Raw genomic sequence first — 19,568 nt, 5'->3', positions numbered from 1 at the left:
AGGAACAGTGCAGCCATCTGTTGAGAAAATAATTATTGGTGCTCAAAATTCTGCATAGTGTATTTATTGGTTCGAGCAGCTGCTAAACACAGCCGAGAAACGAATCAGGGCTGCAAATATTCGATTCTTGCCACCTCTCTGCTATCAGCGATAGTATTCGATAGGCATCGATTTTATTTCCAGCTCTAACAGAACTGCGTTTTTTTCCCGTGTTTTCGTGTTTCTCGTGTTTTAGGGCCAGAAGTTCTTGTGCGAATGAACATGTAAAGCCAAACCGATTTGTGCGGTGGATCGGGGACTATAGATTCGAGCTGTGCGAGGGCTTTAAAGCGAATTGACGGCGTCGTGCAAGGCATCGAAAACCGAAAACCTTCGAAGCACTCGTTCTTCGTGTGTGAGTGTGAGTGCAGTGTGTGTTTTCTCTCTATGCCGTTATGTTGTTTACCTATTTTTTGTTTTAAATAAAAAGTCTTGCGGCGAAGCAAGTTCAAGTTTGGTACTCCTTTCAAACTCGAAGTTTTAACTCACACACAAACAGCCCCCCACCCCCTCCCCCGTCACATTGATAAGCGAATGTGCTTGTTTGTCTTTTATCATTAATGCTACAAAAGAGCGACCGAGAAGCAAGTCGGCGCTATTGAACAAATGTCCAATATTAATAGTCGTAACGTGCACGCCGATAAAAAGGGGCAGAGTACCCAGTGAATCTGCCCAGTCTGCGGTTGAAATTATATAAATTAAAGACATTCTAACAGAAGAAGCAGTCAAGATTGGCTAGATTCCCGTCTATTCAGAGAAAAACTTACACGCATTTACTAGCAATACAGGTATATCTAATGCTCCACCCCCCCGGTGACCCCCTATTTAGTGGTTATTCTTGTTAGTTGCTGTCGCCATTGTGTTTGTCTCCACTCCACTGGCAAACTCGTTTTGCTTGACTTTGATGGAAGCAGAGAATGGAAAAAAAAACAAAAGAGGAAGGCAACTGGCACACATTTAAAACTGAAAAATCAGCAGAAAGAGCTGCGGGCCGAAAACCAGCTTGCAATTGCACTTTGGAAGTTGAATTTGGAGTTGGGTGCAAGTGAGTGCGATATCGTTATCGATAGCTTTTCCTTCAGCTTGTTTACTTCTCGGACTCCGTATCTATTCTACAACTGTCCATTTGCGCCTCCTCTTTATCGTGTTCTTCCCATTCCCATTATCCAGAGTAGAGAATACCCTTCCAGCCACTGCAAGGGCGTATGTATACGAAAGCCTCTGCTGATTTATTATATATACTTCTGCTTTCTTCCATAGCAAAATAATTGCATCGCATGATAGCCGTTAGTTGCCCGTGGACATGTTTCTTCTAAATACATTCTACATTATGTGCAGGGTATCCAGAAGTCGCCATCGCCTTGTTTGTAAGCCACTCTTTTCTCTCTGAGCAGAATGAGCGGCGCAGGTCCCTGCTCTGTTAGTGATGGCAATTTGTAGCAGAGCAGACATGCCTATTACAGTTGAAAATCTAAATAAAATATAAACCAACGTTTGGTTAAATTAAATTCTAGTATAATTTTAATAATTTTGGGAAGCGCTGCACAAATTCTCCTTAGATATGTTGAACTAAATATTAGCTAGAATATAACGAAACCCTCGCCCATCAAAAGTTAATGCATTGCATGTTAAAACTGAACATTTGACGGATAAATCGCTGAGTTGACGCAACTGTGCTCTCCCTACTCTCTCTCTCTCTATCCGCTACTCTCTTCCGTGGCGGCTCTCTCGCTGTCAGAAAAGTCTATTTAAGCAACCGCGAATCGTACTCTCTTTGTTATTGCACTCTGAACCGCGCGACGGTTGTCATCGCAGGACCGAATCGAATCCGAATCTCGAATAATTTTCAACTCGACAGAGGCAGAGGCTTCGTTTCCGCAATCGCCGGGCTGGAAACATATATCCGTTGGATCTAACCAGATTGCGGCAGGGAAAGCCCCGTTTATCAGGATGATGTTCTGATATATTTCCTAAGCACCTCAGACGGCAGAAGTTGGGGAAGGAGTAGCAGGAGGAGGTTGCGAATCGGAACATACCGGAAACGAAACGGGTCGCGGCTTGAAACGAAACGGTAAATGAAACAACGCCCTGAACGCCCGACTTACGGCAACTAAATCGAGCTAAAACCCCGACCGCGGTGTCTTGCAGTGAAAATCCAATCAACAAATTTGAAAAATCTGGCGAATGCAATTGGCTTGAATCAAATGTGCCGAATGTAAGCCGCGTGACTTGAGAGCATACTACTTAGTAGTATACCATATCTTTTTTTTTAATCAACGGCTGCAAATTGCAGCGCTGTTTACATGTGTGTGTGCATTTTTTTTTTCGATTTGACGAATTTTCTTCTATATTTTGTTTGGGTGAAAAGTGAAAGTGAAAATTTAGAGCAACGGGCAGGACGCGCTTAAAACACAGAGAGAAAGGGAGTGAGAGCATGCGTTGTTGTTTTTGTTGTTTTTTTTTCCTGTTTTTTCGGCAGGACTCTCCCCCGCACACACGCTCTGCTAACGGTCCTTGTTCTCTCTTGCAGCAGCGGCTCTCTCTTTCTCAGCGGCGGCGGCGTTCTGTGACGTCAGAAGCAGCGACGTCCTTCGCTGGCAGACGCACACACATACACACACTCACACGCACGCACGCTCACTGACAGACACAATACCACACTTAGAGAAACTCCCACCAAGAGAACCCTCCCCCTCAGCAGCAACAACAACTAGAACGACAACAGCTTCGCGAGCAGCAGCAGCAACAAATTAAAGAGAGAGCGCATTTATATTCCTTTGTGGCAACGCGAGTGTACATGTGTGTGTGTGTTTCGAGGCAGCCGCACAACTACAACTGCAACTACAACTGCAACTGCAACAACTAAGCACAGCAACATATAGCAACAAAAATGGAACAGCCGAGCATTCTCGTCAAAATCCTGCACTCGATTCCGCACGTGAATTACACATTCCGTCGGGTTAACGACACCTTCAATCCGGACAGCGATGTTTACCTCGAGGTGAGTACCCGTCCAGTCCGTTTCCAATGCTCAGGCAGAGTTCCTTACCGCCGCGATTTCCCACTCTTTCCCACACCATTTCGATCCAGACACCCAGTTCGAATGGCATCCTTCAGAGATCTCTTACCTTTCGTTTGACCACCAGGGCATATGGATTGTATCTTTTGGCGGTTGGAAACTGCCGATAACGGTTACTTTGGGCATAGAAGTGGAAAACAATTTGGGTTAAGAGGCGGTAGGTAAATGAGTCATATGTGGCAAAGGCGGGGAACCTCACATTTAATGTGCGTACTCTGCAATAAATTAGTGCTATTGGGAATGCAGCTGGCTACTCGATCCTAATTGATAAACACAAGCGCCACTCCAAAGGCATTCCCACTCTCCCACTCTGCTCGTAGTTGTAAACAAATGCCAAGTACCCCATCTGAGATTCCATAGTTCGGACCCCCGACTGCATATTATTGTGGCACTACTTGCAATCGGCTCCTCCTGCGCCTGCGACACCAATCCCAGTCGCAAGTACCACTTAAGCGGAACTCGAGCATACCCACTTGAGATTCGGATTCCCGTACCGCCGTGTCTATTTGGGAATTTGGTGCGTGGGTGGGTTCGTGTGCTGTACTATGCCCTTTGTTGCCTCTCCCTGGGTTTCCCCCTTACAATTGCCTCCTTTCCGCCTGGTTTTTACCTGCCCTCGGGGTTTGTTCCGCTTGCAGTTGCATGGGACTAGGACATGAGGCATCGAGCGCAGGATACACGAGACGAGACACACGATACAAAGGCGAGAAAAACGCGTGGATAAATTTCAATTTCCACCGCTCTTCCTATTCCTCTTCTTGCTCGTTCGTTTTGCCCCGCCTCTAGTCGGCCCATTGCCAGTCGTTCCGTAGTGCAGTCTCCCGATTTGGGTTTTCCGCTCTCGTGCGAGAGGGACCCGATTTCTGTTTCTGTTCTGCTCTGTTGTGGAAGAGCGACTCTAGCTGGTTTCGCTACCGAATCGTTCCTGCCATGTGCGCTCCATGTGCCTCTGGCCATGCAAAGAGGGCGGGGTGGGGGTGGCGGTGTTGGTGGTGTGGGAACGACACGGAACGGCTGGAAGGGAACTGGAGGGGGTGGGGTGAGCGGCAGCTGCACACTTCCGGCTTCCTTTCGGCCTTGTTCCCTTGTTATTCCCCCTATTCTTCCTTTGTTTCTTTGCCAGACCAGCCGATCATCGTCATCATCCGCATCCTCCCTCTCCTCCTCCTCCTGCTCGTCCTCCTTCTTATCTGCTTTGTATCCTCACCGCATTACGTACTATTTTTCAACGGGGGGCGGGGCAGGGCAGGACGACGCCCTTTTAGCCGGCTTCGCAATCAACATATGCAAATTGCGAGCTCCTGTCCCGGGCTACTCCGTTCGACTACCCAGTCCACGCCCAGGAGAGGTCTTTGCTAAAATCGCAGCGTGAAAATTTGATTAAAATTAGCTGATTTCTTCATTCTCCATTCCGTTTTCCCGATGCTGGGAAATGCCGGCTTCCAGCGCGAAAATCGTGTGCGTGCGAAAATTCAGGTCAGCTGGCAAAGCCATGGCTTCGGTTTTTCTTTTTCGGATTTGTGCTGTTGCAGTTGTACGTAAATGTGGACGTGGATGTATGTAGGTCAGGCTGCACTACTGCTCCCCACGATTGCCATGGGGTGGTGGGTTGTGAGGGGGAGGGGCGGTTGACAGAGGAGGTCCGGGCTTGGGGCGTAAATTTTACGCGCGTCAGCAAAAGTCATCCGTATACTTGAAAAAAAAAAAAAAAAAGAAACCGATACAGTTCTTGGACCTGCAAAAGGTCTATATGCTTTTGTATTTTAAACTATTATCGAAGATTTGCAACTGCTCTGCAAAAATGGTAGTAGTAAGTATGTCCGCTGTATGCTTAATTTATCGGATTTTTTTCAGTGTGGGTCGGCAATGGATGGCTAATTGGCGGGGCAGGTCTTTGAGCTCCGGCTGTAGCCTTTGGCCCCAGCGAGCACAGCAATAGCTGAGGGGCGGGCGGGAGCGGGGAAGACTTACATCACTTCGGACTACTTTGGGATGCGATAAGCACTCGAGGGCGGCGGGTCCTTGAGCAGCATCGCGGCTCGTCCTTATCCACGCATCACCACAAGCCCATTCCGTGCAATCGCAGTCAATCCACTCGTCGCACAGATTATAACGATGACGATGGCGATGATCAGTTCAACCTTCAACTGGTCGCGGACGTGGACGTACATATATGTACGCGGATGATGACAACAAACAGGGCACAACCCCACCGCTATAAGTGTCTATGTATTTTATGGCAGTGCGGGCAGCGCCCTTCTGGGCGGGAAGGGAACTGCAGGGAGAAGTGCCCGCATCAGATGGGCAGATGAATTCATAGATTGGGTTAAAATTAAACGCGGCCTGGAGAACGAGAACGGATGGATGGACTGTGCTCCGTACGCTCGAACAAAGCGGAAAACAAGCCTATACCTATTATCCGGATGCTTATGGATTGAAAACTGAAAACTGAAAACCAAGAATAAAACGAGTGGAGTGATGAATATTCGAATGCCCGGATTGCTTTATCTTTTTCCATATTTTGCCAGAGCCATAATAATCATACTTGCAAAAGCTTGGCCAAAGCTCTTGGCTTTTCCATTTTGCAAATGACAAAGAACACACACAGGCCTCCTTAATCTTCCCAGCCTTCCCGGCCTGTATTCATGGCGACTCCGCTCGGTTCAGAGATTGCTCTATATATATATGTATGTATGGCATGCATTTTATGCAGATTGCTTGTACGTACATATGTACGGATACGCATTTTGAATATATCGGGCGGATTGTCAACCTTTTGTGCCTGCGTCAACACTTTCACAACGCCTGGGACTTTCGTTGCGGGCTATGGCAACTGCAATCTGTCGCCTACTCCTGCTGCCCAATCCCTTGCCCTTCTGCATCCTCACGATAGACTTGCGCCTGCTGTTGTAATAACAAAAGCAACCGACGAAGGACCGGGCTGACTCAGATTCATGTTCGGATTCAGACTGCGATTTCCATTTTCATTTCCATTCCGATTCCGATTCCGATTCCTACTTCCACTTCGGGGCTGACTGACAGACAGCTGCCCTCACATTAGCCAGATGTGTGTGCCCACTTTACAGATTGTTTTGTATCTGTATCTTTCGCTTGTTTTCTTTATTCCTCTTTTACGACTCGTCATAAAGTTGCTGCACTCGGCTCTGGATGGGATTTAGATGAACTGACAGGGCTCGAAACAACAACTGCTAGTGGAGTGGATCTTGCAGCGTGGTGTGTCCCCAAACTGCAGTGGCTTCTCACATCTCTGCTCTTCTTGTTTCCGCTGTTTATTTGCTTTTCGGACCGACTTTGTTTGTCCATCCATCGAAGAAGCTCAAGATGCTGACCCAAAGATTCATCGAGAGGCTGGGACCACCCAAGTCAAAACAAGTTCGATTTCCGTATGGAATTCGATTTGAAATTAGCCACCCACATCTTCTAGAGTTATCTGGTGATACCAGATATGTGTTTTTCATGTGTTTTTCAATTCGAAACCACCTAAAATCGTTGTATCACTGTGATCTGAGATCATATTGTGTAGTAACGTGTGTAATGCGAAGCTTTCTTTGCAAGATGACATAAGAAAGTGACGCCATTCTATGGACACTTATTTTGTTGGCTGCATTAAACGGATTTCACTCTGCCTTAGAGTAAACAAAGTTCAAGTTCAAAAGCGAAACATTCCCTTTGTTTTTCCCTTTGTCCACTCCCCTTCATCTGGCCATCTATATATATCCACCCACCTACACCGCCCTAGCAGAGAAATCTACTCGATGGTGTGTCTTTGCATGCTGCTATTCGGGAATTCTCCGGGCCCCTTTCTTCTGCTCCATTTGGCTGTCTGTCTGTAAGATTGGTTTTGCGTGGGCATCTCGTATTTCTGGTATACAAGGCCAGATTCTTGAATCCCCCCATGTGAATGGGCCAGCACGCGACTTTGCCACACGGCTGCTGGCTGCTGATTTCATCCGTGTTAATGAGCCCGAACTAGCTGATCATCACGACCAGGGGGCCCAACGATCTGCACATTGGAAATCCATCATGGAACGCTGCTGCATTAGCATACGAAATTATGCCACGTCGACGACGGCGGACAACACACTTCTTCCCCCTTCCGATTCCTCCAATTTCCTGGCTTTCATTCAATAGGTTTCGTGTTTGCCGATGGGGGGAAGTGAGCGAACTCGCGACTCAAGCGACTCGCATTTCTTCGTGGTTCTGGGTTTTATGTTTGGTCTGTGTCGAGTTCATTGTGTGTGAGTGTGGGTGTGTGTGTGTGTCCCCATGACGCACTCGAAGAAAAGTTCGGAGGAATAATCGTATTTAAATATTTGTATTTAAAAAAAAGAAACGATATTGTTTGATTGATTTGAGCGGGAGCCGGGCGCAATGCCATTTTACTTATCTCTAAATCGAGGCTAACCTTGACGGGTCCTCCAGCAATCTCGGGTTGCATGCCCCCATGGCCCTTCCTTATCTTCTGCTTGTTGAAAAAAAGGGCGGTGCATGCGGACAGAAGAAGAAGAGGCAACCGTGGAGCGGTGACAGAGCGGAAACGACGCTATCGCTTTATATTTATGCATTTATTATAACTGTTTGTCTCTTTTCCAAAGGGGCGCTTCTTGGTTGTCCATAGGGGGGTGGGGCAGGATGTTGGTCGGAGTTGGGCTTGGAAAACTGGTTTTCCATCATCGAACATTCTACGAGGGGTAGGGGGGGCGTGTCGGTAAACTAAAACAAGTCTCACCCACGCGAAGAGAAAACTCGATCACAGCCCGGAAAAATCGACCAATACTTTTCTCTGATAATTTTCTCATAAACACAACGTGTTTCTGATATGGAAAAACCCTCATTATTAACCGAATCCCGATTTCAAAGTTTACTTCTTGGTTACCGAAGAAGAAAGAAACCGAACTCTTTTTCTTTGCATGTAAAGTACTCGAGATATGGATACCATACAGCCATGTCATCATGGTATCATAGCTTCTGAATCATATCCTTAGGTGATTCATTCTTGGAAACCATGGTTTGTTATCGTATCTGCATGCTCGCCTATACAAAGCTTGGAGTTTATTCTTCGAAGTTCTGGGAATCGCGTTCCGCAGCCGTTGATGTGGAAAGTTTTTGGTTCCTATTTTGGAATCCCCCAAAGGCGCCGATACGAGCTCCAGAGCAGTTCATATTGAATCTTTCGTCGCGTTTCCATTGCTTTGAATACCTCGCAGTGTTAATTGTTGCGATATTTGCATCGCGCTAGATATTCATGTGAATAAACATGGGAATCAATTAGCCCCTCATCGAATCCACCCGAGCACCCGCTCTCCTCTGGCTTTTTTCACCTCTTCCGTGGCAGTATTCACACTTCCCATGGAGAACACTCGCACTCGCACTCACGAGCACCAGGGAAATACTCAATTAAACGAAGGATGTGGACTGGCGAGGGGGTGCCCATTTACCAGATACCACTGGTGGCGTTGTCGGCTTACAGAGGGGCAACTTCAAGAGCTTCAAGGTTATTTGTGCTGGCAATTTGCTCTGATTTAATTCAATTTGAGCAGCATCGAAGGCAGCGCGTAATATTTGCCATTTTTAGCGCCGCATTTGCACAGCGAGGGGTGGCGGATTCGGAGAGGGGGTTGGATCCAGATGGGGCTGGCACAGGGGGTAGTTTAGTTTCTCGCTTGTTAGCAAAATGTTCGCTCCACTTGGCAGATTGCATGGCCCGGGAAATTGGGATGGAGTGTAAGCAAGGCCGCAAGTCTGAATGCACATGACAAGATTAATTCACACACCAGTATTTAGTTTTGCTGGGAGGGATATTAAACCCTCACGCAAGTGAATTTCCAAGACAAATAACTCCTTTTTTTCCGGTGTGTAGTGAAGTAAGGAAGAAAGGGGGCGATGGGTGGGTGGGCCATTTCTCGAGGGTCATTCAACTGCGAGGAGGACAAGTAAATGTGCCGAGGCTACAAGACTACAACAACGACGACGACGACGACGGCAACTGTAACTAGTTTTAATGATTATTTACATGACACAAGTGCAATAAATAATAAATACGCCTCGCAGCCAAGGAAGGCAAAGGAGAAAAGTGCGCTCGAGAGGATGTTCCATGTCGGAATGGGTGGGGGATGGTGGTGCGTCCGGTGTCGGTTCCAATTCCAATTCCGATTACGATTGCTATTGAAAACTGATTGACGGCTGGGAATTGCTGCTCGAACTATGACTGGCCAGCATTGATTATCCAGTTTTTATTGGCGGTAGGAGCTTTGGTTCCCCAGGAACTGCCATTTAAATAAACTTCATGGAGTCTTTCACTTGCTCCCAATGTTTAACCGTCATTCGAGGCGCCCGAAGTATACTCCATTAGCCACTGAGCTTAGTCTGAAATCGTGAATCGTGAAACTGGAACTTGACTCTTCTATAGTACTCAAACCGATTGGAATGTACGTTTCAAGTGGCCTGACTCATTTGCCATTCGTTCGAATTCGAAGTATCCAATATCCTATCGTGGACGGGTAACCCAAAGCCTGCAGTGCACATCGCACACAACGTCTTTTTTTAATGACAGGCAACGAAATTACCGCCCAGTCAAGGCATTTTTTGTGGCCAGAGAGAAAGGTAAGGAAGGTCCAGGTCCAGGTCTTGTGTCCTGTGTGTTGTGTGTCTCTACATTGGCCAACTCAATTTAATTTCGGTAACGGAGCCGAGCAAGAAAGAAATTATCCTTGCAAAGGACACTCGACCATGAAGCCAACTAACAACAAATTGCAGTGCCAACAAAAAGGCATCGAGTTGCAAGTTATTCAATTAAAAGTTTCTCCAATGTCCAGCGCAAAGAGCCTTGAACGTGGGAGTTCACCGAAACTGATTTTTATATAGAGAGTTATGTCACACAACTGTCTGCCGAATGGCAAGCATACATTCTAATTAAAAATGGCACACGACTTTGTTGATTCATTCAATAGTCAACTCTTCTGGAGCTTCATTCATATGATATGCTTTGATATTTGATTAATAACGTCGAGTATCCAAAGTATCCAGTGCCATCCTAATATATGTATGTATGTGCTCCCTTTCTCGATTGGGATTTCACCTTCACATTATTCAAATAGTTCAATCGAATTCTGTTCCACAAAATCAATGTCAATATCAATCAAATCAATTTTAATTGAGACCGAACAAACAATTCTGGTGCAATCGTAACTTTCAGTGCAATGCTGCTGTCACTGCGAATTGTACACACGTATGTGTAGGAACTGATTGGTCCAATCAGGCTGAAGATTGCTGAACTTAGACCAAAGATTAAGCTGAACCATTCCATTTCCTTTTGCACTTTTACAGAGTCTGGTCATCCTGGCATCCATTCCCGCTGGTCTGCTGATCGGCTCCCTGCTGGGCCTGCTGCTCTACCTGCTGACCAGATGCTGCGATCGCCGCCAGAGGAAGCCGAGCGCCCAGCGCTGCCAGAGCTGCTCCTTGGTCATCATCACGCTGATGACCTGCGCCGCCATCGGATTAGGTGAGTCCTGCTTCCCCGAATCGCCGTGGCGAAGGGCGTTGAACCGCCGCAGTTGCATTTGCCAAGGCACGTTCGCATGCATCCCTTTGCGGTTGCATCGCGTGTTGGCGGCAGTTGGTTGTCGGTGGTCGGTAGTCGCTACTGTAGTCGGTGGGCAATTGGCAATTAGCCAAAACGCAACTTATCGCCAATGGAGCGGAGCACACAGGCCGGTCACGTATGCAAAGTCGCGGAGCGCAAAGAAGTGGAGCCAAAACTGGAGGACCATGCGTCATCCGACCGCGCTGGAAGTGGGGATGTGGATGTGGCTTGGCTGGCGGCGACACAAACGATGAAATAATAATTTAATTAGCCGCAGAGCCGCGCACTGAGCTCTTAATTGAATCGGAGTGGCGAAATGTGTGCCGCGGCTCGCGTTACATCACTGACCTGCACCGCGCTGATCTCGCCCTGATCTTTGATGCCCTCCTGATCTCTGGCATCTTTTGGCTGCCCATCGACGCATCTCTCTGCAATACTAATCTGGCTCCTTGACTGATGTCCGCTTTTCGATTTGTGCTCCATTTGCAGGCTTGTACGGCAACGATGATTTCCATAATGGACTTCTGCAGGCCTTTGGATCCGGGAAGAGCGTCGAGGGTCTGGTGCTCACCCTGAAACGACAGGTAAGTGTGGTTCATAAATTTGCGAGTCACAAGATAATGCGTAGGAAGGAGCTGGCTTGTGTGCCATGAAACCTCCTGTTTGTCTTTTTTCAACTAATTAAGATGGCAAGTTTAGCCAGCAAACTGCAGTGCAGAGCTGCCTGCTTCTTTATATATGAGTTGCAAGTCTGAAGTGGAGTCTTTTACTGGGCTAAGTTACGCCCAGTGGCTACGTTAGGCCTTTCTCAGTTCAACGTGGCTGCATGAACTTCTGCGCCCGCTATTCGCACTCCTGTTCCCGTTCCTTATCCCATTTCTATTCCTATTCCTATTCCTGTTCCATTCGAAGCAGCCGCCCATTTGGCTCATTCTTGTTCATTATAATCAACCTAAAAGCTGGCTGCTGTGCTGACAGTTACGTGGCCACGTGGGACAGCACGGTGCGCGCTGGGTGGGTAATGGGGCTGACTAGGGGACAAGGCGACTGTGGGACATGGGACTAGGGGAAGTGTCCTCCTGTCGTCCTGGCCAAAGCTTTTGCATTTGCTTCTGCTCTTGCCTTTGCTATTCACAAACTTTGTCAGCACACACACACACACACACAGAGACGGGGAAGGAGAGCGAGTGGGCGGGGCAAACGAGCCGATAAGCCAAAAGGTTAAGGGTTGGGGTGGCTGGGGGTTGGGTGGTTGAAGTGGGGCAGGCGAGGAAGGTGAGTCAGCCAGGAGCATCAAAGGTAGACGACGACGACGTCGTCGTAGCAGGGATTCTCCCAGAAAAGAGGGGCAAACAGATGGCTGGCATTGCTCGACTCTTGAGTAAAACGCTATTAATTATCCCAGGCACAAAGGACGCTGGTCGAACGGGGCGGGCGGGTTGGTACTCTTAACAGAGGGGGCGTGGCTGCAGCTGGCGACGTGCGTGTGTGGAGCCATCTATCCCTGGAACCCGACCCCCAATGAACGCCCAGCCAAGTGCGGAAGCCAAAGTATTACGATAGAAACTATTTCTGCCTCTTTCCCTTTTCTTCTGGCGTCCTTTGTGCCAGACTGAGAAACAGGGGCAAAGGACATGTGGAAAAGCACAGGACGAAGCGGGAGGGGTTCCTTCTTCGTCTCCAATCCACCAGTATTTGGTCATTAACTTTTGAACTGCTTTTCCTTTTTGGGGGCTGAACTCGAGTTGCCTGTGCAAATCGGGAATGGGAATATTTGATTATTTTACCTCGCTTCATAAGTTTTAAATTTTAAATTGAATAAATGAACCAAAGAGTGGTGGTGTAATTTGTATACAACTGGCACGAAAATAATGATTTGCTCACTTTCAGACGGAGAGCATCAAGCACGACCTGGAGACGCGAATGGCTGGGCACAAGGTGGAGCAGCTGGTGGAGAAGCCGCAATATAACCAGACGGTGGTCATGCTGCTCATTGAGACGTCGCGCCTGGTCACGGAGAACACTTCGCGGGCGGTGGCTTCGCTGGACAGCATGGTTCACTACTTTATGAAGGCCAAGGGCAGCGAGAACGACACCTCGCTAATGGGATTGCTTCAGGTGAGCCAATTTCCTCCTAGTCGCAAATGCCTCCGAACTAACCCATTGATCTCTTTCAGCTCGGTGAGTTCTACGAATCCATTCGCTGGCCAGCCACCCTGGCCTTTCTCACTGTTCTCCTGCTGCTATGTACGGTTTTGGTGATCGGCGTGGCCAGGCGATCCCGCTGCACCTTGATCTTCTTCAGCGTCTCGGGTCTGTTCTGCATCATCATCTGCTGGCTGCTAGCTGGCGTTTATCTGGCCTCCAGTGTGGCTGCCGGAGATTTCTGCATGCGACCCCACGACTATATGTGCCGTCAGGTGGGCATGGTGGGTATTGATACATGCTTCCCTCTAAAACGTATACTAATTGCTACCATCTCGTCTGCCATCCTCAGAGGAGTCCCTATGTTGATTTCCTAAACTGCGGCACACCGCGCAATCGCTTTATCCTGCGGCTGAACGAATCCCGGGACCTGGTGGATCGGGCCAGGGAAAGTGTGGAGCATATGCAGCGGTGAGTAGTGAAATCGTTTGATTGGAGTGCTTTGGGAAACTATTGCAGTCTTAAAGAATATTAATATATTCTTAGTCAACTAGGAACTAAACTTATACAAAATCTTTTATTGCAGCATGAGTCAGGAGACATATCCACACATCGACATCCAGCGCACTCTGAACGCCATGGACAATGATCTAGAGATCACCCTGCGCAACCTGACGACGCTGTCGGCCACCTTGGATCGCCGCACGATCGACATGCACTACGAGGAGGCACTGCGCGGACTTTGCGGCGGCGGGCTACTGGGACTCAGTCTGATGATGGTGGCTGGTCTGCTGACCTCCTTCCTGCTGACGATCCTCGTGTACGCCGACTCCCACGCCTGGATCTATCTGACCAAGCGGTATGATGGCTTTCGTGGCAATCTGCGCCATCAAGATGGCCTTCTTATTGTAAATTTATGTATCTATTTGTAAAGGCCTACGCTGGACGCGGACAAATCGGAGACAGCGCCTCTATTTCCCGCCTCGAACGCGCCGAGCGCGAGCATCTCGCCCACAGCTCCGCTCAGCACGGGGACGATCAACAGGACGTTGCTCCACCACCAGCAGGCGTCGTCGGGCGGCGGCTCGGGTACCTTGCCGGGATCTGGAGGAGGCGCAGGGGCTGGCGGAGGCGTTGGCGCCAATGGACACAATGGCGTGGGACCGTACCGCAACGGATCGGCGGGCCTGAGACAAGGGTTGGCATCACCTTCATCTCAATCAAGCCACACCTCATCCACCGCTACTTACAACAACGGCACCACCAGTTACCACAACAGCCACCAACCACACAACAACCACCTGTACAGCAACCACTACAGCCACAGCAACAACCACTACAACAACACACAGCATAGAACTAACCCTGCGGCGGGGGCGGTAGCAGCGGCGGTGGGCGTGGCCAGCAGTGGCCAACGATCGCCGTCGCCGCCGCCTGTCTACGATTTGGTGCATGGCACAAGGCATGATCTTTGATTTCATTTGATTTGTTGATATTCCCCAACCGCTCGAATCCCGAATCCCCCTCCTTCCTTTTCCCTTATGCGTTTGTACCTTCCCGTTTCCTATTTTACAACTCGCTGCTCAAGATTCAATAGCTATCCTAGTTAACGTAGCATAATATACTTACCTTGTCCGGTCAGAAAATGTTTTGTTTAGTTTTTAAAAAAGAAGAAATAGCATGAATATGGGCAGCGGGTTCCTCGTAGTCGATCAATAGACGGTCGACTATATACCCTTTGATTTACGCTTCTAGTTGAGACCTTGTTAGTCGTGTTTGCTTATAGTTTTATTCACCTTTGTTTTTGTTTGGCCTTTGTTTTGGTTTATTAGCTGTTTCGCTGATCCTTTCGTCGTGCTGCACCTGCATGTGAACACCGACAATGAACACCAGCACTCGCACTACGCAAAGACACTAGCACAGACCCAACCTACATACAGATCTCAAAGCTGGATTTCACTGTAACCAAAGACCTAAAACCAACATACTCGCCTTACTAATCAAAAATACTAATAGAATCTGCTTGTTTCGGCATAATTAATTTAACTTATATATAATATATATAAGTTGCCAAAAAGGTTAGAAACCGATTTTCTTTAACTTAGAGGTTCCTTTTTAAGGCGACTTAGGGCAGTACACTCATCTTTAAATGAAATCGTAGGACATCCTTAAATATTCCAACAGTTGTAGACCAGCATATCCGTTAAAGCAAACATAACGTCCATGATGAAAGGCTAACTAAATTCAACTAAATCACCCACCTCTCCTCCTCAACTGAAATTGGCCGAGCACTAACCCAAACACTTCGACTTTCAGGTCAGGACACCACACGCTAGGACGCCTTCCATCGCACCACCAGCAATCGGCGACGTATTTGCCCGGACCCAACAATGGAAAGTACGCGACGCTCAGCAAGCAGTGTAAGACGCTCGAGTCCAACGACTTCTACTGAGATTCGCTTGCCTGCAGTTCCCATGCAGGCAGTAGCAGCAACACAGCACAGCAGCAGCAGCAGAACTTGCAGCTCCAGCAGCAGCAGCAGCAGAGCAACCTCATCAATCAGAACCAAAGCCAGAGCACGCTAAAGAACATCTTTGCGTCGGCCACCCTGCCCCGCTCGACGGGCAGCTCCATCCGGTCGGTGCTCTCCGTTCAAACCTCCAATGCCGGCATTTGCCGCTCCACGGGCAACGGATTGGACGGCGACATGGTGGACGATCGCGATCCTAGGGATGTGACCAACAACAGCTTCAATCGTTTTGACCCCAAGTACATAAGCATTGGCCCCAAGGCGGTGAGGGGTCAGAATAATAATCTAAATATTATGTCCGTCGCCGGCGGTGCCAACAAGTGTGCCACCTTGCGGCATGTGGGTCGCTATGGTGGCTCGCTCAAGGGCGTGTCCGCCGTCAATGCCACGCCCTCGACCGCCGCCGCCCCAGCTGTCCATTCCCCAAACTTGAGGAGCGCCAAGACGCCGTCGATAGCCACCGTTTCAAAGGATTATTGCCAGCAGCCGGACTGCATTCCTCAGGAGTTCCTTCTCCAGCAGCAGCAGCAACAACAGCTGCAGCAGCAACAACAACAGCAGCAACTGCAGCAGCAGCTTCAGCAGCAACAGCTGCAACTCCAACAACAGCAGCAACAGCAGATGGTGCCACCCGCTCCGCCACAACCGGCGCCTCCGCCTCCACCCAAACCAAAGATAGTCAATACGTTTACGGAAATTCCCGGCACCACGGGCGTGGGCAGCTCGTATGCCAAGGAGCAGCAACAACAGCAGCAACTGTTGGCCCTGCAGCAGCAGCAACAACAGCAGCTGCTCGCCCTCCAGCAGCAGCGCGAGCGGGAGCTGCAGCAACAGCAACAGCAGCAGCATCAAAGGGAGTTGCATCCACCGACCACCCACATTCTACCCCCTTCGGCTGTCTACAGCATCGAGAGTAGTGAGGTGCTGCCCACAGCCGCACCGCGTGCGCAGCAGCGCTCGCTAAATCCCGCCTCCATTGTGAACCAACCGCTGCCCGAGATTCCCACCAATCAACAACAGTCAAAGATCTCCGCTCAGCCGCTTTGCGCCGCCAGCTTGGGGCAGTATCGCTCGCTGCAGCGTCCTCAAACCCAGAAATTGCAACCGGCTGCCATCTCCTCGCCGCAGCAGCCACCAACACTGCCGCCCAAGAACCGGCACAAAAACAGTAATCGCGGTGGAGCCATCGACAGCAGCAATGCCAATCATATGCAAACCTTGCCGCCTAAGTCAGCCAGCTTGAGACAACAACAGCAGCAGCAGCAGCAGGAGCGCGAAAGGGAGCGAGAACGGGAGCGGGAGCGTCCGCGGAGGGCGGAGACCTTGGACAATGCCCGCAGCTACATAGAACAGCAGCAACAGTATCCCAGCCATCTGATAACCAGCAGCAACATGAAGAAGCAACACTCCTATGACAGCAGCTACCATCAGCAACAGCAGCAACAGCAGCAGCAGGCATTTTATCAAAGGCAGCACAACAACAACTTCTCATCGAAGCAGCAGCAACAGCTAATGCTGGAGCAGCAGCAGCAGCAACAGCAGGCGCTGTTTTACAGATCCCTGAAACGGGGAGAACGCGTAGCTACTGCCAGCGGAGGCGTTACTGGCGGTGGAGCCGCCATAAGCAACCAGAGCGATCTGTACTCGGTGACGGAGTTGTAGGAGTGCGCCTGCTGCGGCGGCGGTGTGGATGTGGTGCGCCGAGGCGCATCATCCACATCGCTGCACGCGGCGGCGGCTACACAAACTCAGACCCATACCCAAAACCAGACGCAATCGCAGAACCAGGCGCCTGTTCCCCTGCCACCGAAGAAGCATCGCCAGCGAGAGAGGGAGCGCAACCTAGAGCGGGAGCAGCAGGCGCCCTGCAACGCCAATCTGTGTGAGGAGCACGAGTACGATGAGTTCTACCCCCAGGCCTATGAAATGCATGCGGTTGCAGGAGGAACTGGCGGCCCGACGGGTGGAGGAGCGGCAGCTACTAGCTCTGCCTCCAAGCACGGCAAGCAAAGTCAGCAAAGAGCAGCCACTTTCGATGTGGCCGATGCCAGGGACTACGAATTGAAGCGTTTGGGCAACCGCAGATCGCAGCAGCAGGCGGCTCCAAGCAAAAGAAACGGAGGAGCAGGTGCACCGATTGTCAGTCAGGATCACCACCGCACACACGATCGCGAGCGGTCGCGGAGCGATCACCGCATTGCCAGCTATGCCTGCGAAGAGGTCAACTCCTCAGCGCTCTGCAGCGCCGGCTCCATGAGCTCCATGCTGCAGCCCGCCAATGGAACTGGTCACAGGAGCAGCAGTCACCAGCACCAGCGGGATCACCATACGCGGGATCAGCAGCAACAGCAGCAACAACAGCAACAGCGGGAGCGACGCGAGAAGACCTTTAAGGTATGATTTTTAGAGACGTCATAAGAATTGTCCAATCCGCGCCAGGACACCAGAAACGGCAGCTCCCGGCGGCGGACGCGTTGAGGGGTAAATGGAAAGCTAACGTGGCGGATTCTACAGCGATTACGAGACGGTGAACCCCCAGTTGAGCAAAAGGAGCGGCACCATTGTTGGAGCATTGGTATCCGGAGATCCCAGCCTGTTTTATGTTTAGCCTAAGTCGCGTCTTTACTCTATGTCTATCTCTATCTCTGTCCATGTCCATGTCCACCAGCGTTCTCTCCCTTTCACTTGCGTGCGCAAACGACTCACACACACATGTATATATACAAGTTTATATGTACACCCAGATTGTATTGTAAAAAACCGACCTCTTCTGATTGTTTCAAGTTGTAAAGCTGCTTGAAAGGGGCTGCAGTGTCAAAGGTAGCGGTCGAAACAAAAGCCGCTGCTGTGCATAAAGCCATGTACACCCAACCTACAACAGTTCTCTGCCCTGTGTTGTTGCCTATTGTTATATAAATAGTAGAAAACTACGATTAACTTTTTTGTGACCACTATTCATACGTGTATATTTTAAAAAAGCCTAATTTAAGTGGAATTTAGTTCTAAGCGCAAAACTATTTATTTACGGCAGTTCGTAAGCCTCGACCCCAAAAATAATAACCAAAACGGTGGAAAAGCGAAGACGCAGTCGGCGAAAGGTGACTAGGTGCTCCTGAACATTTCCAAACGAGTTTTCGTTCAAATATTCCCGAGAATCTAAGTCCGTCTTTGTCTCAGCTTATCGCTGTTTGAGGAGTTTTTAATTTTTAAATGGAGTGTGTGTGTTATTTTTAATTTATTAACCTTTTTTTTTTTGTATAAGCGATTTATGCTGATTTTTTTTGTTTGAGAATCCGTTGCGAGAACCACAACAACAACCACAGCGACACGTACGTAAAATTTTTGTGACGTCAGAAATCTAAAAAACGAAAACCAAGTATGAAGAACCAGAAGCAACACTGCACAAAAGAAAAGAACAAGAAAAAACGAAAACGAAACAAATTTCACAAAAGAAAACATAATATTCATTAAAAGGTTTAACACTTAAAAGAAGCAAAAGCCAACAAGAAAGGAAAATTCTTAACTCAAGCAATATAAAAGAAAACGATAACAAAAAACGAAAAGAAGCCATACCAAGTTGTTCGACTATTTTAAAAGGGATTCAGCAAAGCAAAATAATAAACAAGAAAACATTTACACATAAAATACATAAAATACCTACATGTTTATTATAGAGCAAGCATAAGGAATATAAATTAATCTACAACAACCACAAACAATGTTCAGGTCAATAACTGCATTTAAAAGGAGAAACCAAAAGAAGGAAACCCTTATTAGGCGTTAAATTAACGAAATGCTCTTTTTATATACAACTATATAACATGCAAATATATATATACATACATATATACATTAAACGAATTGCAAATACCCAAACACAGACAAACTAAAACACAAAATAAAGGAACAACTCACCAAAGTTGTTGGCACAGCGGAAAACACACAAACATTTTATACAAAACTAACATAGTTATACCACACAAAATATAAGACACGGATCAGTTGTGGAAGAAATAATTGTAGTGCCATTAGAGATTGGAAAATTGAATAAAATTTTATTGTAATTATAAAATGTATAATTTTAGTTATGTTTTACGAATGTATTTGAAGGGTTGTATGGTCGTGAGATATTTGTATCTTCAATTTTATACATACTTATGTACTCAAAA

General features: G+C 48.3%; 1 protein-coding gene across 1 annotated transcript; it reads left to right on the top strand.

Moving 5' to 3' along the window:
• Nucleotides 1–124: 124 nt before the first annotated feature.
• LOC27208642 (AF4/FMR2 family member lilli) lies at nucleotides 125–19,471 on the top strand. Its single transcript, XM_039297145.2, is given in 10 exon segments — nucleotides 125–400; nucleotides 2,570–3,040; nucleotides 10,466–10,643; nucleotides 11,214–11,308; nucleotides 12,615–12,842; nucleotides 12,902–13,153; nucleotides 13,222–13,340; nucleotides 13,456–13,728; nucleotides 13,804–14,331; nucleotides 15,186–19,471. Coding segments are annotated over 9 exon segments (4,398 nt in total). The 5' UTR covers nucleotides 125–400; nucleotides 2,570–2,929; the 3' UTR covers nucleotides 17,800–19,471.
• Nucleotides 19,472–19,568: the final 97 nt, after the last annotated feature.

Source organism: Drosophila simulans, chromosome X (assembly GCF_016746395.2).
Source record: "Drosophila simulans strain w501 chromosome X, Prin_Dsim_3.1, whole genome shotgun sequence".
Classification (NCBI taxonomy): Eukaryota; Metazoa; Arthropoda; class Insecta; order Diptera; family Drosophilidae; genus Drosophila; species Drosophila simulans.
Note: the sequence above shows the minus strand (reverse complement) of the source record. Positions and strands in the feature narration are given on the sequence as shown.